This window comes from Ischnura elegans, chromosome 5, assembly GCF_921293095.1.
Source record: "Ischnura elegans chromosome 5, ioIscEleg1.1, whole genome shotgun sequence".
Taxonomy (NCBI): Eukaryota; Metazoa; Arthropoda; class Insecta; order Odonata; family Coenagrionidae; genus Ischnura; species Ischnura elegans.
The window spans coordinates 103,898,214-103,922,276 of NC_060250.1; the positions used below are offsets into that span (position 1 = coordinate 103,898,214).

Consider the following 24,063-nt stretch of genomic DNA (forward strand, 5'->3'; position numbering starts at 1 on the left):
ATTCCTCTAGCCCCTCAGAACAGCCAATCTTCGCTTCCCCATCACTTCATCCAGTGACTTTCTCCTTTCAACCACAATTTTGAGCACTTTCTGCGTCTCATTCCTCTTCTTCCATCTCACCTGTTTTGATTCTCCTTTTGTCTGTATCCGAACCCCTGAGGCCTGATTGAATGCCAATAGCATCAACGGAATAATTGAAAACTCCTATTAATCAGTTATTGGTTATTAACTCTCGTATACAAGTCATTTGCCTCAATTTTTTACGTTGATAATTTACCTCGCGTTTATTTAATTCCAAATTTTTCTGGTAGTATTTTGATGTCACCTAAAGGCTGAAAATCGAAATTTAAAACGCAGGTAGATTCCATGTGTTCGTGACGGAAGAGAGTGTAAATCCCGTTAACCTTGCGAATTCGATATTAAAAGAAGCCATTAAATTTACATAGCGAAATTTAATTGATTAAAGCTATTGAATAGACACTTTCAAATAACTTATCGATTAGAATTAGATTTCGAACAGATTAACTGGAAGGAACAAGCAGAGATAGTCTCCGATATTTCATCTCACTACATTTTCGAATATTGCGTCGAAAAGTGGATTACCGTTTGCAATACGTGTTACTTACGTAATACTCGGAATATAAATCTATCAACCTAAAAAAAAGAATTCAGATACTGAATAAACTCCGTTGAGGTCACTAATAACTGACGTCATTTCATTCCTACGAATTTATTGACGTCAGTTCAGCAAATTTCTAACAAATGAAGGGGCAAAGGAATAAATATCTCAGATTACGTTCGTCGATAAACTTTAATTATCTAAAAATTTCTTTGATAATAATTGAGTGGAATTATGAACAGATAGAGGAGTGGACTGAAGAGGATGAGTCGGGAAATATTACCGATAACCTACCGACGCGTCAGTAGGTTCTCGGCTACGATACATTCCCGGGAGAGACAGGAACTATGCAGGAATAGGGTAGTTTCCTTCATCAAAGAAAACGAAAGGTATTGATTGCGATTCATTACCCAGGATTAGTGTATTCATAATGTACAAATTATTTGGTTTTAGAAATCCCTGTTCAGATGAATGGCAATGGTCAATTTTAACCGCATTTGAAAAAGGCCAGATTGGCGCCCATCGATGCCACTCCACGTTACGTCACAGGGACCTAGTTTCTATACGAGTACGTTCGATTATACATATACATCTACATAATACCCTGCGAGTGACCTCTAGGGTGTTTGGCAGAGGGTGATCAATCACTATATATAGTTTTTTAGTATACGGGACGTTTTTTACGTTTTCTAACAGCATATAGTATACTACTATATGCTGTTAGAATAATAATTGAATTAAGAAACATGCATTAGTTTTTACATAGGTTAGTAGGCTACACTAAAAGTCATGCAATCTCTTTACGAGTTCTATTGCTGCCGTTATAATCTCTTATTGATCGTGGAAAAAATGACATTCGGAATCTGTCTGTTCTACAATCTATCTCTCTTATTTTATTTATATGATCTGATCTTCCGTAGTACGTTGGCGTCCGCAAGATATGGTTAACTTCGTCAGAAAAGACACTGCTCTTGAATTTATCTAAAAGGTTTAGTCTATTTTTCAATCTACGGTCCGACAGAGATTCCCATCCGAGTTTATCTAAGAGGTCAGTTACACTAACAAGACTATCGTTACGACCTTTCACATACCTGGCAGCTCTTCTTTGCACGCGTTCTAACTCTGTTAATAAGCCTTTTTCATGAGGGCCCCAAATACTGGCAGCGTATTCCAAATGTGGTGTAACGAGGGAAAAGTAGCTAATTTCTCTCACTTTGTCGTCGCACTTTCCTAATATTCTTTTAACAAAACCCATTTTACGATTAGCTTGACCGGTTATTTCTCGAATATTTTTATTCCACGATAGATCATTATTGAGTCTAACTCCTAGATATTTCACGGATTCAACAGTCTCTAATTGGGTACCCCGAATTATATAGCTACGTTGTAGGGAGTTGTTCTTCTTCCAGAAATTCATTACGACGCATTTTTTCAAATTTAATTCTAACTGCCAAGCATCGCACCAAGCTTGGATAGCAGCAAGGTCATTCGTTAGTTCATCTATATCTTTGCTGGAGCGGATTTCTCTGTAAACTACAGCGTCGTCTGCAAATAATCGTAACTTACTGTGTACTACTTCGCCAATGTCGTTTATATAACGAAGGAATAGGAGTGGTCCTATGACATTACCCTGAGGAACGCCAGAAGTGACTCTAACCTCATTGGAGACTGCACCGTCTAATACTACTCTTTGGACGCGGTCGCTCAAAAATTCTCTTATCCAGGAAATGACATCTTCGTCTAGACCATAAGATTTCAGTTTTATTATTAACTTTCCGTGGGGTACTTTATCAAATGCCTTTTTGAAATCAAGAAAAATCGCGTGATCGTGAATCCGAAGTATTCCGTAGTATCGTGAAAATCCAAGATTCAACGCTGGTCTCAGTTACGATATCGCTTGGCTGACGATTGAATTCTTTACAGCTATAAAAACTCCGCCCCCAACTCGATTAATTCTATCTTTCCGATAAACAGTGAACGATTTTGGGAAGATCTCATTGTCTGAATCATCATCTGTTAGCCTACTTTCTGTTCCAAAAATGACGTTACACTTCGTACTATGAATTAAATGGTGGAATTCGGGAATCTTATTTCTTAAACTACGGCAATTGACCACAGCCACGATTAAAACTTCGGAACTAGTATCATTGCGATTCGGGAATAATTCTGATTTGCTTTTGTCGAATAGACTATTCACAGGCTCTATACCGCTGATAAATGGAAATGCATGTGTTATTGACTCACTATTAAAATGACTTGAGCCTTCACTGCCTTTGGAAGTATTGCTCGATTGACGATTATCGTGCTTAAAATTAATACCTGTATTATTGTAAATCGGTAATGCTGATTCAGAAACGCTGATTTTTCTTTCTACTACTCTATTCTCATTTCTGGAAGAATTTTTGTCTGTGAAAAGTTTTGAACTTACCCCATTATTTTTCAACCCACTAATATATCTACACTCTGCCCTACTCTCTACTCTAAAAAAGACCTACAGTGCTCAAATATGCTACTCGCTACACGACTAGCCGACTCGGCCGTGTAATGGACTCCCGAACGGTTCAGAGGGATCCGACACGATCGGATTGCCGGCCTAAGGTCCACGAAGGAGGCTCCGATGTCCTTGCAGAAACGATGCAGCCTCTGGTTTATGCCTTCCACTCGGCTCCAAACCAGAGAACCACGATCGATCCTCGGGACAAGACTGCAAATCGAAAGCTCTATGCCGACCCCAATGGTCCCACCCACCCGCTTCACTTCGGCATTCAGATCCCGGAGGGAATCTAGAATTTCCTCAGATCCACGGAAGGTGGCATCATTGACGCCGACATGAGCCACAACCCGCAGTCTGGAGCACTTCGTGCCCCGTACCGCCGCACCAATCGGCAATGCTGTTGAGGTATGCAGGGTCAAGATATTACTGTGTTTAACGTGTATTTAACGAATAATTTTTCTTCCGCCCATATTCTGCCATGCTTGAACAAATCCATGAAAAAATATAGCGAAGGGAGCTTTAGGAATTTTTCGTCTTTCTCTTGTCGCTTAATTTCTTCCGGTCTCCCAGCGCCTAACCATCGTAAAGTGGCAACGTTCGGAACTACAGTAACTATTGTCAGGACATGCATTAACACTGCTAGTTTGGCCAACTGTCGTTAGAAAGTTCACTTGGACAATCGTAATCTGAACGAGGCATACCTACCGGTTGTTTGGACCGTACCTCCGTTACAGACGCCATTTTAACAGCTCCCTACAGGGCGGTCACCAATCTGAAATCAATGAAACTATTCGAGACGAAGTGGGAATGTTTGGAAATTTTCTACACGAAAAGCGAAGTTTTTTCAACGAAAACTAACTGTTAATAAAAATGTGCCGCATTAATTATCGAACTCTCCTCGTATTTTGAGAATCAGAACACGAACGAGGAGGCAAATGACCAGCAAAGAACGTATTATTTAACCTTGCATTGCTAAGAGTCAACTTATTCCAAAATCAGTACATTAGCTTAGTAAGTGAGGATAAAGGAACCGCAGCAAGGGTATATTTGCCGGCCTCGGTGGCGGCGGGGTAAAGTCCTCGCCTGCCAAACCGAATCGTGGGTTCGAGTCCCGCCTGGGTAAGTCACCCTTATCCAGGGCATGGGCGTGTGTGAATGTCCTTCATTGTTATGTTAAATCCCCATCGTAAAGGCCGTATATGTGCTGTTTATGGGGTAATAGAAATAAATAAATAAATAAATATAGGCTATCATCAGATTAAGCGTTTTCAAGATTGAGTTGTAACCTATTGAGAGCTCGTTCGAATGAGTTGGCAAAACCGGATATTTGTGCTTTTTCGAATCAGAGAACCATAAAAGCCGTTAGGAGGCATAATATTTTGACAAAAAGATATTTTATCCAAAAAATATCTTGAGCAAGGCCTCATTTTTTTGTCACAAGAAGGCGAAAACTGCTTCCTCGCGAATGCTTTCTGGAGTCTTCGGGTCAACTTGACCAAACTATAACGGTTAAGATGCAATTCCATGCACAGAAGGTTTTGGCCTCATTTCTTTATTATATCAGGTTTTTAATTTAAAAAAAATATGGTACTGGGTCACGACTTAAGTCACAAACATCTAAGTTTTAGTAACGTAATTGTATTCATAATGTTTATAATTTGCTATCCTTCAATGGACATATATAAACAACTATAATATAAAACCATGTGGGCGAGGGTGTCACAGGAAAATTATAGTCTTATTTTTCACAATCAATCTATTCACTGTGTTCATCAAATCCTGAGGTGATATTTTATTTTGTATTTTTATGAAAATATCTCCGGAATAAAACTATATACACATTCATTTCCCTATTTCCGGAAACATGGAAACCCAAAGTTCACAGATTAGTGTAAATTCCCTCTTTTTCCAACTTGAAGCGCACAAAAACCGTACGTCATGCATGCGAGGGTGTCAGTTTTACTTATTAGCTTTCGAACAGTTAATCAATCCGCAATCATTCCTTCAGAACCTCAAGAGAACACATACTTGAAATAAAAAAATGTTCTAAAAACGTCAATAACAATTTCAAAAAGTAGTCTACTTTTTCATTCCTCGTATTTTCCTTTCCTGACACAATACAAAATTTTAATGAAATTTTAAAATCCAGAAAAAATCATTGATTCAAGTGTAGTGATGAATCTATACTCAAAAACAACTTTAAAAGATCAATCTTATTTGTTTCGTTTATTATTGATGTCTGCACGTGGATTTGAACATACTGTACTAAAAGCGCAAGTTTCAATGAAAAGTAAAAGTGATAGAAAATGGGGGACAATGAGAGCTTATTAAAATTCTCGAATAGCTGGAGTAATCAATAGCAAGATTAGTTATTTTCGTAACAGGATTCTCTGGATTCTTTAGTAATGAATTCTACTAGCACACAGATGCTTCCTATTCTACTCCACACTATCTACTACAAGCCCAAATTGGAAAACGGTAGATGAGAAATACAAGTACATACCGTTTGATAATAACATTCTCCTCCTTATCGCTTTTTTACTTTTTTCGCCACATGGTAGTATTAGAAAACAAGCATTCCCTTTAAACCTGTAAGCATAATGATTGATATATAAAAATAAGTGCGACTTGGCTCGTGCTAACGTATTTAAATAAAAATCCTACACATGTATTTAATACATACATAAAATTCTCAGAATGGTCGCCTAATTAAACACTATGTAAATCACTAAAGAAGTTCCACAACGGTGACGAAAACTATAGATTAAAAAAATAAGCCGCAGATATAATTCATAATTGAAAACAGGCGAATTAGGCGAATTAATTCGCATCAATTCGAAAATAATAACAACATTATTTTATGAATAAAACGCATTATATTCTTTAACGAGGATTAAAATTTCATACCATGAGTCGGAGAATACCTTCGACATAAAGTTACTGGTTTCCTCAATTTTGAAAATGTTTCCTTACATTATCTAATAGTAATTAATTTCTTCCCTTAAGTTTATATGATCGTTGCTGCAAGTGGGTCACCCAGTATTTATTGACGTTAGCAACAAAACACGATCGATTCAACGGAGTAAATTAATGCGAAATGAAAATAACCCGGCGCGCCGGGTCCGAATCTCAGAGGCACCGAATATTATCCAGAGAGTGCTGACAATGAGTAGAGAAGATGGAAGGAATGCGTGGAAGACCTATATGACGGAAGGAACAGGCCGGAGATATTGACTTTAGAGGAGGAAAGTGCAGTGCAGGAGGATAATCTTGGCCCGGGGATTTTCGATTTGGAAGTCGAGAGAGCCCTTCGTGATATGAAGGCTAGAAAAGCAGTGGGAGTGGACATTATCCCATCGGAGCTTCTGAAGAATCTAAAGAGAGATACATATTATGAAAAGGTTTTTCGAACTAGCACACAGCATGTAAAAGGATGGATATTGGCCGGAGGATAACCCGAAGTGTTGGCCAAGAGATGGCTCTGAGCATTGTCATGGGTTGTTTCCCGCCTTCACGTAAGAAATACACAGAAAAGGAAATTAAATGAGTGGATTTAAAAAAAAGTCTTCTTCAACAACATCCACAAAATAACTTTTCTCGCTTATTCGTGCATCAGGAAACTCATCAAACTATTTTTTAAATTCCATATTTACCTCTGTTTTGGAAAAAAATGTTCACTTTCTTAATCTCAAACTATAACCTGTAATTTTCCCTTTAACATGGATCAAACCTGCACTAATAATAAAAATCATTTCTCAAGACTGCAAGAGATACGTTGGTGAAGATTTTTTGTGAGCGCAGGCTAATTAAGACATGCCTAAATAAAAACCAAGGAATATATTACTGAATATCTTATTGGATATCCAATTGAATGACACCCCCAAGGTAACTGATACAAATTCACCTCGTTATTTATTACAATGGATGTAAAATGAAACACAAAAGCTATGGAATTGAAAGTTGACTCATTATGTCTTGAGGATAAATGAAAATGGAAAGGGTTTTCAATAAAGTATTATTGTCTCATATATTTACATTACATTGCAATATTACTTAAGAACTATTTGTAAAACTTCTCCATTGTAGCTATCTCCTCAAAAACGTCACCATTCTCTAAACTTTCTGGTTTAAGAGGCATCACATCTATCGAAATTAAACTCCTCGTCGTAACACAACTTTCCTGTCACTGAAAGAGTACCTACTTGATTTATCTCATGTCTTTTGAACACTCTCAGGCATCGGAATTCGTAATAAGTCTTCCAACTCCATTTATAGATTATTTATGATCTCTCGCATTACAACTGCAATAAAGAACTGTGCTTTACTGTATTTCATCACATCAGTTCGGAGGATTAGATAAAATTCATCATACTTTTTTTAACTTGACGAAAATATGCCAAGCGCACAGATTTTAGAGCTACAAGCAGGTAATATTTATGTGGCACCAATATCTAAATTTCCTACTCAAGCTAATTGATTTGTAATATATCCATAAATATTAATTCGTGGTAAAAAGAGAGGGAAAAACAAATTGCTGTAAATTAACTTTCTCAAAACTTCTTTACGCATAAAATCTTCATTAACTCACAAGCTTGTAAGTTTACGAAGTCTTTTGCAAGCCCTTGAAAAAAAAGGGAAATGTGCTCCTCGAACGTGTTTAATTTCATTAACTTTTAATTCAGATTTCGTTTAAATGTAATTTTGAATTGTGTCATGAAGTGTAGGTCTTTAAGAACTAATTGTAAATGCAAAATTTTTGGCCAACGTTTCTGTATGTTTTGTATACCTTCATCAGGGCTATGAATGTACATGATTACATTTTGATACATAAAGGCATGCAAGATGATTACAAAGATTTTACAAAATTAAAAATAAAAATAATTCAATAGTGAATTAATTAAAAAAAGATGTAAGGATTTTGCCATACCTTTATATGACTTGTTTATAGACTGTAGCTATGCTAATACATGTCATAGTTACCTATCAATTTTGATTTATCATATAAAAATATATTTTCCTAAAATAAATTTTATTTAATAAATTGATGTTTGAACTGTAATTTTAAATAATGCTTAAACTATTTTAAGTTAATATTAAAACATTTTAAAACAAATTTGGCATTAATTTGATATTATATGATTATTTAATTTTGCTATTTTAAATTCAATAAACTTTTCATGCAATTAAACTATTTATTGGCAATTTATACGTCATTTGCAAAAATAAATTGAAAAATTATGGTACTTTACTAGTCAGTTCTTGCTCATTAGTTAGCTTCACACGTTAATTTACAATATTTTCTCAATATTCTTTTGCTACTGTATAGCGCTATAGCGCTGGGCTTACTGAGCGGTAAGCTCGTCAATCGCACTCACGCGCCTGGATACTAAAGGTAAACAAAGGTTCGTGCAAAGGAATTAAGGAGTGCAACGGTAAATTCGTACAAGAAAATCCCTGACCAACTCTTTACTAGCGTAGATTAATAATGTCATCGAAGAAAAAGAAGGGAAAAGATAAGTCGAAGTCGAACAAAAAAGGTGAACCAGAAGAAAGTGCAAAGTCTGAAAATCCTAACTGGGAACAGGAGTTATATGATTTTGTCTTTGAAGAGGTACCTACATATCTTTTTGAAATGAGGTAACTACTGTTATTGATTAGTTTACCTGAGTGTAGCAATCTTCTTCCAAATATTTCTAGAACACATGTGTAGCGAGCTTCCTGGTAGAGAGTGAGTCAAGACAGATGGAGGCCAGGAAACAACTAATTGAAGTTCTCTCCAGTGGTATTAGAAGACCGGTGAAACTAATCCTAAAAACTGAAATGTTAAGGGTAAATGATAACACACGGAATTGCAATACTAATATTTTTTTACAAAACAATACTCGAGAATATTTACTTTTTCAGATAATATCCCAAGCGAGCAGATTCAAAACAAACCCTAATCGTCCGAAGTTTTATCAAGTATGCGAGAAAGCTGAGCAAGAGCTTGAGGAGAAGGGCTCAATCTCGCCCTATCTATGGAGTCTTGTACTTAAGTTTCAGCTGTTGGATTTATATGAGAAGTATACAGCTCAGAAGATAAAGGAAGAAATATACAGGGCAGAAGTGAGTAAATACCTAAAAGCATTCACGAACTATTGGGGGGTGTTTAGACCAGTCGCTATACGATTACGCAACACCCGACGGTCGGCTTTTTCAAAACATCCAACCGCCAACCTGATAATTTTAGCGTTTATGATATCTACGTTATTGTCAGCTGATTTCCGACCCCGCCTAGACTAACTTCACCTATTCACCTGAAATATTCATGGCTCTGGTAGTTGCACCCCTAGCTATGCATCACGCAATGACATTCCCCGCTGAAAATTGTTCTGCTTCCTAAATTGAATGAATGAATGACATTTTATTAATGCTCTGGGTTGACCCATATGAGCAAATACAAAATACAACAATTTCTACTCAAACAAAAATAAAAAATACACTTATCATAATTCTATTCGCAACAAAAAGCAAAAAAATATACACCGAAGAAAATACGACCACAAGTAAACAAATAGACCATACAGAATCGAACAAGATGAAGAGAAAAAAACTTCAGATAACTTGTCATAGCACACCATAAAAATAAATATAATTTTCTGACATAAGATCTCTCTAAGGATATAATTAACAAGCTTTTCTTTGAATATGGATAGAGGAGAGGAATTAGCACGCGGTATGCGGTTGATATGTGCAGTGTTTAATTTCTAAAATTTTAGGAACAGGAACACATACTTCCACCAACACATTTCATCCGCACGATTTTCAAATAAAAGCCCCTCCCCCCCTTAAAACTTCCGATTACTTTAAACATTGTAATAAAAGTTACAATGAGGAATCATGGTGATGGTTTTCCGGATTTAACTACCGCGGAACCCTCCGTAATAATGAGGAATCATGTTTTACCAAATATGAAAAACGATGATATTTATTGACAAGACCCAATATTCCCTCAGAGATGCCGGAAGGGTGTTCCGGCGCGTTCAGGCCGAAATTAAGCTCTGGATTTGTCGAAAGGTTTGAAGAGTTGGCTCTGACAGGGATGGTCGAACACTTCAATCTTGCCGCGTTCGCCTGCAATAATGGTGATCTATCGTATTGGCATGGTCGAAGTATTTGAGGGGCCAGGGCCACCCTGTCCCCCAACAAACTTGGTAATTTGTCCGAAAAAATAGCGAAACCTGTAAATTCAGTTACAATGAAAACAAAAATACAAAGTTTTAAATAAATTTTAGCCTTGGATAGTGCTTAAAATTCTGTTTCCAGAGGCTAATTTTAACCTTCCGTCAGGCGCAATATTTGAACTCCCAAGTTCAGGCGCAATGTGCCTGATAGGCACATATACGACAAGACATTAAGTCAAAGCATCGCTCAGAGCTGCAACTTGAAACGTTGATGCACTATTATCAGTGTAGTTACTCAAACGATGTCTTACGTGTAGTATATACACCCCTTTACACTCCTTCATACGGCTCCGAACCGATCCAGCTAGGTGTGATTTAACGTGCTCTGTAGGATATTATGTTTCACTAAACATTTAAGCAAAAGAATCTAAACTTCGTAGAAGCATCGAGTGAAAATGCCTTTTAAAAAATATTCTGCTTATCAAAAATACATACTTTTAAAATTGTGACGAGTTCGGGCGCAATGAGCTTCTCTGATCCAAACTTAAACAACTTCCCGTGGGGACGGCCAAAGTCAAACTAAGCGAGAAGGCTGCATAGAGCGTTTCAAAACAAACAGCTACTGTGAGCGTCAAGGGTCTATGCCGCGTAATAGCGCGAAGAAATGAAAAATCACTCGTGCTGTGCCTGTCAGATCCATTGCGCCCGACGCGACGGAGGGTCAACGAATTTTCAAGGGGAGAGACCCCGGAGTATTCCATAGCCCCATGGGTGAACACAGCGAGGGGCAGCGGGGGGCGGCTGCCCCCCATAAGAGCAAAAATCGCGTAAGTCTTTAAGCAAAATCAGTACTGAATTGAAACGAAAGTTTTAAATCAATGAAAAATGATATATATAGTAGATTCCGTTTAATGGGTCCACCGGTTACTTGGGGCAGCCGCTCAATTGGGGCAGATCTTGAAGAACAGAACCCAATAGAGGAATATCCCAGAGTATTCTCCGCTTATTTGGTACAGCATGCCGCTTTATTGGGCCATGAGTCGGCGACATAGACTATACTCGCGACAAAATTAAAATGCTTTGTTTTCAGAATACTATTTTTTAATATTTTCCTCCTTCGATTTACTCTTATTTTTCACAAATGGTCCTATTCTTGCCCTATTTTGAAAGCTCTTGTTGTTATAATATCCGCAAGAGGATAGGACTTTTCTTTAATAGGACTTAATAAAAGACATTCATTCAGCGTCGCCCGAGGCTGTGACAAATATTTTTAACAAAAATGTTATAATCCTTAAAAATGATAATAAATTAACAAAACTCGCTTATCTATTAATAAAATTAATAAAATTGTGTTGCATTATAAATATTCTTAAGTCTTCTTTCTACAGTTTTTTATGCCCATATACAAGAGAGTTCGCCTAATTGGGGCAAAGGGCACAAGTCCCGATATGCCCCAATTAACCGGAATCTACTGTATTGGTATAAGGTATGTAACTAAAATAAAACTATTTTTTCAAGGAAATAATCTCATAAATCTCACGGCTTGCCCCCACCTAGACCATAGCTTGCCTCCCCCCAGACCATGGCTTGCTCCCCTCCCCCCCCATAGTTATGATCCTATGGGTACGCCCTTGCATAGCCCCTAAACCACCGGCAGGATTGCTGCTCCCTCACCCCTCAAACTGAAAACTCTAAAACTTCGCCCATGTCCTTTGACAGGAGGCGCGGAAGGAGCGAGAGCTGCCGAAGATATGGTCGCCTTGTGCCGATGACAAGTCAGTGGCGAAAGGCGGGGAGTCGCCGAGGAAGGGCGGCAAGAGCGGAAAAAGCGCCAAGAGCAACACATCGACGAAGGGCGGGCGCGGCAAGTCCCCAGAAAAAGGCGCCAAGTCCTCGAAGAAGAGCATAGGGAAGACGCCCGAGAAGAAGAAGGGAGAGGCGGGTGGAGGGATGGCGCCGCCCGCCATCTTCGATAAGCCCGACTCCAAGATCCGCGTCAAAGGCGAGGAGTGGAAGGACATCCCTTACTTGGGCAAGTGGAATCACAACAAAAATACATCCATTTCATAGAATTTTCTTAAGGCCTGGCTACACGGTACATTAACACGTATAGTCCAGGAAATGAAGCATTTTGGCTTGCAATTTTTTCAAACGGAATCGATTTTCTTGAAATTTTCACAATAAGTAGGGAATATACCAATAATCAAAATCTATATCATGCCGATGGGCGCTTTTACCCTGGGGGTGGTTTCCACCCCATCTCGGAGGTGGAAAATGTTAATTATATTTTGACCACAGGATTCTATAGAAAAATAAATTCTAAGAATAAAATGTTCATTCAATTTTTTAGGTCAAATTAATATTTTTCCAGTTATTCGCGATTGAAAGTAACAGTTTTTTGACGAAAAAATCGACGATTTTAATCGGTTATAGGCATATAACTTGAAAATTATTAATTTTATTAAGAAATTGTCAGTTACACAACTGTAGCTTGTAAGAAATTAAATAAAAATCTTATTTTATATTTCCTTTATGACCAATTCTGACCGAGCTACAATTTGTTGATGGTTATCTTTTGTTTGTCATACGCTAAATTTGAAAGATTCAATACCAAATAGCGGGAAAAATGTATTTTTCGAGGAAAACTTATGCAATCTGTTTATAAGTATTTCTTTAGTATAGAAAACTTTCTTCAAACGAGGAAAAAAAATTTTATCATGAAATTTGAGCGAGTCATGATTAGAAATAAGATCAGTCCCTACTTTTTTCTATGAAAAAATTAGTGAAAACAACTCTTTATTACCACACTTGTCAAAATTGATCAATGCCCTTCAGAATTTCTCTTTATTTAAGTATTGTTCAATGATCCTAGAAGTTTGTTTAATTTAAAATTCTAAATTTTGAAAAAATTGGAGGTAAAAGTGAAAAGCCATTGTCTACAATTTCGTTAAAAATGCTCTTTTTGTCAAAATAAATCCAAAAAAACTGGAGATATGACAAAAATTCACGACTAATAAATTGTAGCTTCTCTATTTTTAAATATTTTGGTGTGTTTAAGTTTACTGTACAATAAAAATTTGGTGAGATATTGATAATTAAAATCTCTATTTAGTAGGGAGCTCCACTTTATTTAAACTCTTAAATCCCTCCCCTTTCAAAATTAAGGACTCGAAAAAAATTTAATTCGCATGACCCCGTAGTCAGTAAAAACCCTACAAAATACAATTTAAATGAACTTACTATCATCAAAAATAAAGGAGCTATGTTTGAAATACCAATCAAATTTATTTTCGAAAAAATTCGAAATCCACAATTCAGAGCATAACATTCCTCATAACCAGTGTATACTTTGTGTGCTTTACGTTCGAAGCTAACGATACACTCAAATTTGCTGCAAAATAAACACACATACCCATAAGATGTATATATACCTACACATATGTGAGTATGTGGGCTGTCGCTCACATTTACCTGTGTGCATGCATGTGGTGGGAAGACTGGAAGCCATATAGTCTGCTTTTCATGTAATGTCTACATAAATGTACATTCATTTGTTTATGTTACCATGACGAAGTTTGTTCTGTTTATCCTATTGTTATATCTTTTCTGTGCTGTGATTAAAATTATCAGAGAAAAAAGTGAATACATAATAAAAGGAGTAAGAAAGTGAATGAGAAGATACAATGTGATAAATAATTTATATATTTTGGGTAAATATTTTTTTTACAACCCCCAATAAGGGCCGAAATATTCTAAAATTATTTTCAAAACATAAAAAAATAATTATACAAATAATTTAAACTAAATTTTACCCGATTTAGCTTTAAAATATAATTTTATAAGTTTTAGCTTTTAGGGGTAGTTTTCATCCCTAAAAAAATAAAAAGTGCCCTTCGGCATAGTTTTTGAAGAAGGAGGTGTGATTAGTCTAGTCCCAAATTTTTATGCAAATCCATTCGGTTTGAAAAAAATTTTTGAAGGGGGTATGATTAGTAAAATCACAAATTTTTATGCAAATCGATTCAGTTTGAAAATTCTTGTTTACATTAACCCCCAGTAAGGGTTGATTATTATGGGTTGAAACACCTTAAAATTATTTTCCAAGCATAAAAAAATAATTATACAAATAATTTAAACTAAATTTTACCCGTATTTAGCTTTAAAATATAATTCTATAAGTTTTAGCTTTTAGGGGTAGTTTTCACCCCTAAAAAATAAATAGCGCCCTTCGGCATAATATAGATTTTGAAGTAGAGGGTATAATTAGTCTAATCCCAAATATTTGCGCAAATCGATTCAGTTTGGAAAAATTGCAAGGTTTCGCACTTTTATGAGCTCCATTTCCTGGACTAGTACGAGTTTATGTATTAATGCATGACCTTTTTTGGTGGACCGGAATGGAACATGTGCGAATGCAGGAACCAAATGAGAACAGGTTCTACTTTCTGTTCACGCGTTCGCACAAGTTGGGTGGTTACACGGGTTATTTTCGTGTTCATTCACGCGTTCATATATTCTTAGACATTAACTTATGCGTGATAATGTATAGTGTAATCAAGCATCTACACATGATTCGATGCTCCCACTCCACCTTGAGGTTATCTGACTCTTAGGAAGTATATTGAGCAGAGTGTGAATGGGAGGTAGAGTGTTCAGATGCAGGTACGATAAATATCATTCACCAGGAATCCAGTTCTTATTGCGTTGTTTATAATCCGGTATATTATCCCGGTAATTTCATTCCCCCCGAATTAAAAATCTTTAAATCATACTTTGCATTGAGTTACAGATAATTTTCTCCAAGGAGTGAATATTTCATTACCGGAATATTCACAGACCTTGAAAAACCATAGAATTTTCTTCAATGCAGAAAAAGTCACGGAAAGTAAACGATTATCGCTGAAAAGCCTCGTAAAGAGAACTTATAATCATGCATCTGATCACATGCTCAATATAGTAAATATGTGTCGCCAGTACTGTTTCAACGACGCGGCCATCGAATGAATTGACGCCCGACCATGGGAGTTACACGGACCAGATTGTAAATTAACGCATATGACATTTTTGAAATTGACTCGTAGGACATCCTGGAATGATATTATCATGCCATGTAAATACTGCAGACCTAATAGTTATACCATCTGATAACTCATTATCATGAAATTGCTCATTACAATGAAATTATACTGCATGCCATCTCCAAATATTGAAAAATGTGCTTGTATTTTCTCCAAATTTATCATTTAACCAATCCGTTCTAATCGGTTATTAGAGTACCTAATAGATAAATATTTAACAACTTGTTTCCGGAACTGCATACAAAATTTTCACTTATCACAATATCACAAGCAGAGAGATAACATGGAGAGTAAGTGAAAAACAGAAACATTCAATTTTTACCAACGCAGAAAACCAGGTGGAGAGTCAAGCAGACAAGTCACACAAGTCAAGACATAAATTAAACCTATTGCACTCGCAATCAGCTCACTCCTTCGAACGAGGGCTCATGAGCATGGAAGACACCAAAGATTCTTTTCACGCACTTACGTCTAAATCTGCAGAATGGGTCAAATACAAGGTGTTTCACCCCCTCCGACGTTCTAATACTAATTTCGGCGACGCGTCGGCTCACGAGCGAGTTGATTCATGGGCGTACACAGCGAGGGGCAGGAGACGGCAGCTGCCCCCCTGGAGGCAAAAATCGCAAAAGTATTTAAGGAAACTCAGGACTGGATTAAAATGAAAATTTTCCACAGATTTTATTAAAACCCACGAAAATGATATTGATATAAGACATGTAACTAATATAATTTTTTTCAAGCAAATGATTTGGAAATATGTGCCTATTAGGGCGTAATGCCTTCGGTTTAAACATGGTTAAAAAGCTAATGTTTAGAATATAACTTTACCCAATCAAACGTTATGATGCATCAATCCATTATGAATAACGAACAACAACTGAAAACGCACTAACGAATACGTACTGTACGCTTTAAAATTGTTTAGGTTGACGCGCCTAAATGACGAGAATCTTCGTCATCCGTCCGTAATGTTCGGGAAAAAAATGACGAGAATTCTCGCCATCCGTACGCAACGTGTTAAAAACTAATAAAGCGCTGATATGGTTTTCTTCAAATTTGGTTTCATTCATCTTTTCCATGCTTAAATGTTACGACTTGAACAACCATGTCTTGCCCCCTCCCCTAGTTTTGATCCGGGTACGCCCTTGAGTTGATTAACGTAACGTCGCGGGAGCAAAAAAGCCTTATTTGGTTGTATACCCAAGCTTATTTCGTTAAGCAAGAGTGACATTCTTTTTTCGTAATAGGCCCTCAATGGAAGAAGAGCGCAAGTCGATACTGTGCAGTACCAAAAGCTGAGGACAACACTGAAAATTCGAATCTTATCCATGTTTCCCGCATTTTGGCGGAAAGTGAAAAAAAAAATAATCATAGCTTTACCAAGGGCGTATCCAGGATCAAAAATAGGGGCAGACAAGCCATATTCGTTCAAGTTGCCCAAAACTTTCGGGGAGCCAATCAGGAATCCGAAGAAAAAGTGAAGTTTTCTGTGCCGTGATAAAGGCCCCTCTGTACACCTAACCGAGGATTCTCCTCTCTGACCTAACGTACCTACCCCAAATTTCCCTGGGACCCATATCCAGAGACTAGTCTCTCTCCGTGGTTTATGATCTTGAACTTCAATATCAGACATAATTTGTACATATTTATATTTCTTTACGAGTTGGGCACTAACAATTGTTAGGCATTTCTCCTTAACAGCGTATATTTAAATACCTGGCTCCGAAATTCCGATACGTCAGATAGTCCTATGACAACGTCCTTCTGAATCACCAACGCTGTTTTTTCCTAATTCCAGACGACTCTCCTGTTTATGGTCCGGGTCTTTACGTTTTTATTTTGGGTTTCTACGATTATCAATTGCCACTGGAACTCGTAAAATCAGGTAAGTTCTATTCTGTCAACCCCTCTAAACTGATGATTCATTGATTATAATACTGCTTACACGGTAACTAAAGAGACTCTACAAAGGAGTACAATATTTATTTTTTTTTATCCATTTCAGGAATTCCTCTTCTATGTTTTGTAAAAATTGTTTCTCTAACTCCACAGGAAGAGTATGGTAAGCATCTTTTCCGATTGCTTGAACCGTCGTTTAAATGACATTTTCCAACTGGTTGTTGTGTTGTTGTTTCAAAATTGCCTCCAATTGAAATTTACGTCATCTGTTATAGATCCAGGATTTTCAAAGGAAAGTATAGAGACGAAAAATAGCAAGACTAAGGAGATATCAAGTACAGAAAAAATTCAAGAAAAAAGGGCAGCACTTGAAAAAATCACCAAGAATAAAGACTTAGAAACGCAGAAGTGAGTTCAGGGTTGGTAAGATTGTCAACTTAAAAAGAACGATGTGTGTCGAAGCATGAGTATGGATTGAATATATAAAGAATACTCATTGATGATAATGAGGAACATCAAGAATAAGTAGAGAAGGGTCTAAGTAACACATTATATAATCCTCAATTGACGACACAATTCACTGCCATTGATTTTCCTCTGACGTAAGAGCCGCTCACGTTCCATTTTAATTTTTCCTCCCTTACGACGATTCAACCCTATCGCTGTATAATTAGACTCAAAACCCACGGAAAGGAGTTCGGAAAACTAGATACGAGGTTAAACCTATTTAATTTTTCAAAATGAAAACATGAAATTAAAATTATGGTAAGGCAACTATTGTGTTGTCAGTGTCCCATAAGAACTAAACGAAATTTCTCTTCCATTGCTTTGCATGTTTTTTTTTCAAGTTAACTCCTTCGAAGGATAATGTGCCGATGTTAACCAATGCCAGGTTTTATTAACGTTAGGCTTACTTGAAATCGTGCTATCCCTAGTATGACTATGAAACATTTTTAAAATAGTATGTACTCAATAAATATGCAAGGAATGCCCACACAGTATAGTTACTGAGTTTCTGGCGCTCATTGATAACTTTACCGACATAGTCGGCAGCACCGCTTTCGAGATCAAAGAGTTACTAGCAGAAACTCCCACGTCAGTTGAAAACTCTTGTCATAGTGCTTTTCTGAAAGGAGAATTTTGATAGAATCGTTCGGTTTGATTCCGAATCTTGATGGCATCAAGTTGAGGAGCCCAATCAATGGGGAAAAAAACCGTTACATATTTTTATTAAAAAATTAGAATATAGAATTAGCTCAATCTCAACACTACGAGAGAGGTCCCACGAAGTTTGATGTTTAAGTAGTAACTTCCTTTTAAATACAATTATGAAAGCAACACATCACGAATATTTATCCTTGTCATTGGATAATCACATTGATTATTGATCCTTAGATGGGTAAATGCTGAGTTATTTTGCTTATAATAAATTGATTATTCATTAGCGGTTAATTTTCTCTTTCAGTTACGAATGCCGCAACGAATAAATATCAGAGATAAAAATTATCTGACACTTTTATCCTCAGTGTAGGCACTGCACAATTTTTTTATTATTTATTTTTTCCTTTCGTAAAAAATTAGTATTGTAAAAAATAATCCCCAAGTCCGAAGAGTCCCTAATTCCATTACATCCTGAGCAATCCTTGTACGCTCATTTCGATGTAAACAAATATTATACACTGAATATCAGTGAAAGCAAATAATTTTAATGCATATTCGAGGTACGTGAGTTTTTTTGGGGAATAATACTACCGCTATTGATAAAACAGGAAACGATTCTTTTCGACAGAGAACTGAATAATTTTTGGAATGGATTAATGGAAGATGAGAAGGCCCTAAGCAACTTTGAAAACGTGCCTATAATTCCTTATGATCTTCCCGAAATACCTTCAGATCCTGAGCAGCTGGAAGATTATAAGAAAAAAATATACGATCAACTATCAAACGCACTCTATGACGTGGTAGCGCTGAAGAAACTGCACGCGATTTTCGAGCAAAAAATGAAAGTTTGGTTTGTAAGTTCATTTATCTACTTATTTACATCAAATTAACTTATATTAAAGTATGATGAGGACAAATGGAGAATCATCCAATTATTTAGAATAATCGAGTTAATAAAATTAGTTTCTTTGCAGACTGACACCAAAGACACGGCTGCAGACGTGGACCAATCACATTATGACGGACTGATGAATGAAATACCACCTGAAGGTATTACAGTCCCTATTATAATGGACTGCATGCTCCAACAAGTGAGTAAACTACAATAGCTACCATTGCAGGAGTGTATAGTATACACTCTACTTCAGCCAAACGTCAGAGTAAAAAAATATTCGGTGAAGTAAATTTCGCCAAAAGGATGAGTTTCCTTCAGAGCTATGTTCATAAAATCCTGGTTTAAGAGTAAAATCAAGGCGAGTCCCCAATATGATAGCGTCCCAATATCACATGAAAGGCATAAGTAGAACCAGTACTTTGTATGACAATCATCTAATGAAATTTGAGCTACTTCCAATTTGTAAACTAATAATAGCTCGCTTCTAGTTCCCGATAGGTCCAAATTAGAGTGTTAGTATTCATCTCGCTGCTCCCAAATCTCAGTCGGTGATTACGAAATCCGTTTTACACGGTACACGGTACTGCGCAATCTGACGTACGTGCGAAGGCGCAATCAAAATTGCGTCGGGTAAAGCGGTGAATTAATAGAACACATGCGAGAATGCGTGGATGCGAGACGACAAAATAGCCCCTGTTCTAATTTCGTTCATGCATTCGCGCAATTCCACGCCATTTTAGGAATTAACGCAGCTCTAACCTGCGCAATTCCGTGCCCCGTGTAAAACGGCCTTTACTTGCAACACCATAGATAGGGGGTTGAAAATTCGTTTAAAACAGAGCAACTTAGATCACTAACCAGTTTTCAAAAATATTTTGAAGGATGAATCCATACCTTTTTCGATGAGGAAATTTTTCGGGTAAAATACAGCGACGTTCGAAAGGCAAAACGAAAAAAATAAGAGATCGCACATACTCAATCAACCGATAAAAAAACTTAATTCAGTTCCCATTTTAACAGAGGTATAAGGCACTTAATTGTGGACATTAGCTAGAAAGTTTCCATACCCATGATTCGGCTCCTGTTATTTCGTCTTTACGAAGCATTGTAACGATAACTATAAATTTATGGAAATGGTAATTCCATCATTTGGGCTCACAAAATGCATGCCAAAAAGATCATCTCTAATAACAATACAAGACTAAAATGAATGAATGACTCAGTCCACGAGGCATCCAAGTCATCGAAATAATAATTACCATGTAACGAGTCTGTTAATAACGTTGTATACCTACCTCTAAACACATGAACCATTAACGCTCTTTGGTAAAATACAGCGTATTTTTTCGGAAACTTTCAGGTTACAAGAACGAATGAAGGCTCAGAAGAGGTGTTGGAAGACGAAACTGCAGAAGTGGATGAGGAAGAAGACATCTTGCGCATCATGGAAGACAAACTTACTGATCTAAATATTGAGTACGGCATTACAAGTGTCGTAGACGAAGACATTACTTACGAGGATCCACAAGTTATAGCATACAAGGACTACTTATTGAAAAGAACATATAGATACAAAGGTATAATTATCAACAGTATTTCACTCTTCATTTTTCTCCAAAAACGTCTCATTGCGCACTTCATTTCACAAAATGCTTGCTCCTTGGGCACTCTAGATTGTATTCAGAGATAACGTGAGTTATGTACCCACGAATACAGTGGCGGATCCAGGATTTTTTTCTGGGGTCTGAAAGGCAAACGATCTTTTCATTCTTGGGATTAAAAACAAGATACAACACTGTACGAAATATTATCTTTACTTTAACATGAAAGTTATTAACATAAAATGTAATGATCGAGGCTGCATATTAAACAAAACAAAACGAACGTAATGATAACCGTATAAGAAATTTAGTCTATTTTTTTCAGCGTCAGGAGGAGGCACGTGCCCCCGTTCTCTCCCCCCTAAATCCGCCTATACGCGTGTATCACGCACTAAAATCAGACTAAAATTGCAAGTCTGATATATGACGTCATTTCTTAGATTTTTAGTACGCGGAGGATACTGTGGAAAATTGGTAGTAATCAATGGTATATTTACTAAAGAACTTCTCACACTAAATCGGCAAAAAACTTACTGTTAAAACATCATTTTGTTCTGTAGATATTTCACTCAACTTAGCCCTAAATAATTGTATGAAATCCATTCAAACTGCTTTCATCTTTGCTTGATATCTAGTTCCTTCTACCAAGTTTTCGTCTACTCCGAATGTTAGGGGGAAGGGTGACCCCCTAGGAAGCCCTACGGGGGCGACCATTAATTACGTTTGGCGTTTAAAGGGAAGGAGGTCGTTTCGCATCTTTCCCAATCACACGTGGTGAAGAGGGGGATGGTCTCGGCAAATGCCACTTAATGTTTTTCGGCGCGAAACAGTAAAATTGAATGGTCCACTTCGCACCAGGGTGCAAAATGACACTGATGCCACCCTCGCGGATTGTCAAACGTTGAGCTTATAAGCGCTTCTGTGTAAGCGAAAACGGCTGCCAATGCCTAAATCAGTGCGACGTTGAAGGAGATTATTTTTCCGAAAATCACGCGGGTAGATATATAGGTTCCGGTAGTCACTCTTGAGACAGCAGGCGACCTTCCGTGGACTGAGTATTCTTTTTTATTTTAGTATTTCCTACTTTAGTTTTTCTGGTTCGATTTTCTCTCTGTGACTCTAAACTATATTCTATAATGATTTAAATATCGTTATCAACTAGTAAAAATTAAAGTCAAGCAAGAAAATTCATTTCTATGAATAACTTTAGTGCAATCAAGCCCAGATGAACATATTTATACTAAAAATACCCATCATTAAAAAAATCTCACGTGAGAATTAGGGGTAGGGAATGGACCAAATCTAACACAATCCTTCCATGGGAGAGGATCGAAAAATCGTCCTTAGCGCCTCAAAAACTTATTGGAATTTTTTCTTGGGTTGCATTCCCTGAAAGTTTGGAGTTTGGCGCGAGTTGAATAGGGCACAGGAAGCAATTAACTCCATATATTTCGCAAAAAGGATACTCCAATAACACTTGGGGAACTTGCATGAATTTCTTTTATTTCACAGGCGGACAGAAAATTATTTTCTGAATACAACAAAGAAAACCGCATGTATATCTGAGTTTTCCTTCGCGAGATATTTAATGATAAATATAACGAATTTTAAAGCGCGGGAAAAACTCCCTCACCCCCCAAGCCACTGCCGACGAAGCCTCGATGACGTCAAAGGTGCCTAAACATCACGCGAAGCTATTGTTGTGATTGTTTGTAATAGTTGCCAGCAGTTGAGAGAGCTTCGTTTGTTAGACGTGTTGATTATTTTATATTTAAAGATAAATATCCGACGATAGAGGCTTGGAAGCCCTCATATTTTGCATTATTTATAATATTAACATCTGAGTAAGGGCATAAAATATAAAACTGGAGCAGTTAAACCAAAAATTTTATAATACCTAAATAACATCGTTGTAGGAGTCTGAGCCACGGCCATTGGAAGGGGGATACGTTAATTGTAAGTTTATGTTATCGACGGCATATCATTCATTTAAGTATGTAATTAGAACGATTTTGATGTTTACTAATGTCCGCTTAGCTTTTATATGCAATAAATTCATCCGTTTATTCGTAGGTACCGGAGAATTCGTCGTTTAGGACTGTCTGTGCTTGTATTATGGGGTGAATTCCAGTCAACGCAACTTTTGCTCGCTGATTGGAGACATCTAGGAACATTTTTGTGCCAAAATAGTGTTATTTTCAACGTGACATCTCCCGTTAAGCTACTGCTAATAATCACAGTGCCAGTGGTTGTAATGCACAACGTTTGACAAGGTTGAAAAATATCGGCCAAGAGCTATCAGTGTTCCATCGTGATTGAATTGTAAAAAGTGCTATTACGCTATCGATAAATGTCTAACAGTAGTGTAAAAATTGTCAGTGGCGTTCTAATCTCCGTTGTTCACCGTAGATATGACATTTCACGATCACGCTATTGAAAGAAAAACTGTGGGTGAAGTTTGTTATTCCATTATTTCAACGAATAGTAGTGAGAAAAGTCACCGGTGTCACTTGTGTGGGCTAATTTAAGGGTTTAAATCAGTGAATAAATAGTTGTTTCATCATAACGAGTTCTTTTATTGTAAGTTGTACGTGATGAATATAAGAATGTGACAGTGACTTCCAGTTTTTGATAAGAGTATTTGCCTATTTCCCACTATATTTTTATGGTATATGCTAGTATATTGTTTATGGATTTACCTATATTATTGAAATAGGTTGTAGCTTGTGTGTGTGTTGGCAGCGGAACCGATTCGCGATCTCACATATGGATTGTGTGCAGACTGTTTTGCTGTGAATTCGTACCATAGGACGGATAGGACTACCTTCCACAGGCGGATCCAGGGGGGGGGGCACGGGGGCACGTGCCCCCCCCAGACCCTCAAAAATATGCAAGATTTTTAATACGGTCCCATTATCATTGCATTCGTTTTGTATTACGAGGTATCCTTGTGCCCCACCCAGAACAAAATCCTGGATACGGCCTTGCTTGTGCCCCTCCCAGAAAAAAATCCTGGATCCGCCCCTGCTACCTTCTCCACTAATTCGGCGTTGCCAAATTCAACAGCACAGCTTACTCTAATGTCAACAGCACAGCTTACGATCGTTATCCTCCAGTATTACAAGTTTCTTTTACATCTCGATTTGCCGC

General features: G+C 37.2%; 2 protein-coding genes across 4 annotated transcripts in view; one reads left to right on the plus strand and one right to left on the minus strand.

The window, feature by feature from the left end:
• Positions 1-6,139, minus strand: part of LOC124159358 (lipopolysaccharide-induced tumor necrosis factor-alpha factor homolog) — a 33,649-nt gene extending 27,510 nt beyond the window's left edge. The window contains exons 1-2 of the mRNA XM_046535122.1: positions 6,021-6,139; positions 5,617-5,702 (exon numbers count right to left, since the gene is read on the minus strand). Coding sequence (XP_046391078.1) covers positions 5,617-5,702; positions 6,021-6,046 — 112 coding nt within the window. The 5' untranslated portion in view covers positions 6,047-6,139. The remainder of the gene's footprint in view (positions 1-5,616; positions 5,703-6,020) is intronic.
• Positions 6,140-8,491: 2,352 nt separating this feature from the next.
• Positions 8,492-24,063, plus strand: part of LOC124159360 (sperm-associated antigen 17-like) — a 51,034-nt gene continuing 35,462 nt past the window's right edge. For all 3 annotated transcript variants that reach the window (XM_046535124.1, XM_046535125.1, XM_046535126.1), the window contains exons 1-10: positions 8,492-8,724; positions 8,811-8,942; positions 9,018-9,218; positions 11,996-12,308; positions 17,156-17,242; positions 17,363-17,419; positions 17,532-17,664; positions 19,046-19,271; positions 19,392-19,508; positions 20,673-20,889. In XM_046535124.1, coding sequence (XP_046391080.1) covers positions 8,599-8,724; positions 8,811-8,942; positions 9,018-9,218; positions 11,996-12,308; positions 17,156-17,242; positions 17,363-17,419; positions 17,532-17,664; positions 19,046-19,271; positions 19,392-19,508; positions 20,673-20,889 — 1,609 coding nt within the window. In that variant the 5' untranslated portion in view covers positions 8,492-8,598. The remainder of the gene's footprint in view (positions 8,725-8,810; positions 8,943-9,017; positions 9,219-11,995; positions 12,309-17,155; positions 17,243-17,362; positions 17,420-17,531; positions 17,665-19,045; positions 19,272-19,391; positions 19,509-20,672; positions 20,890-24,063) is intronic.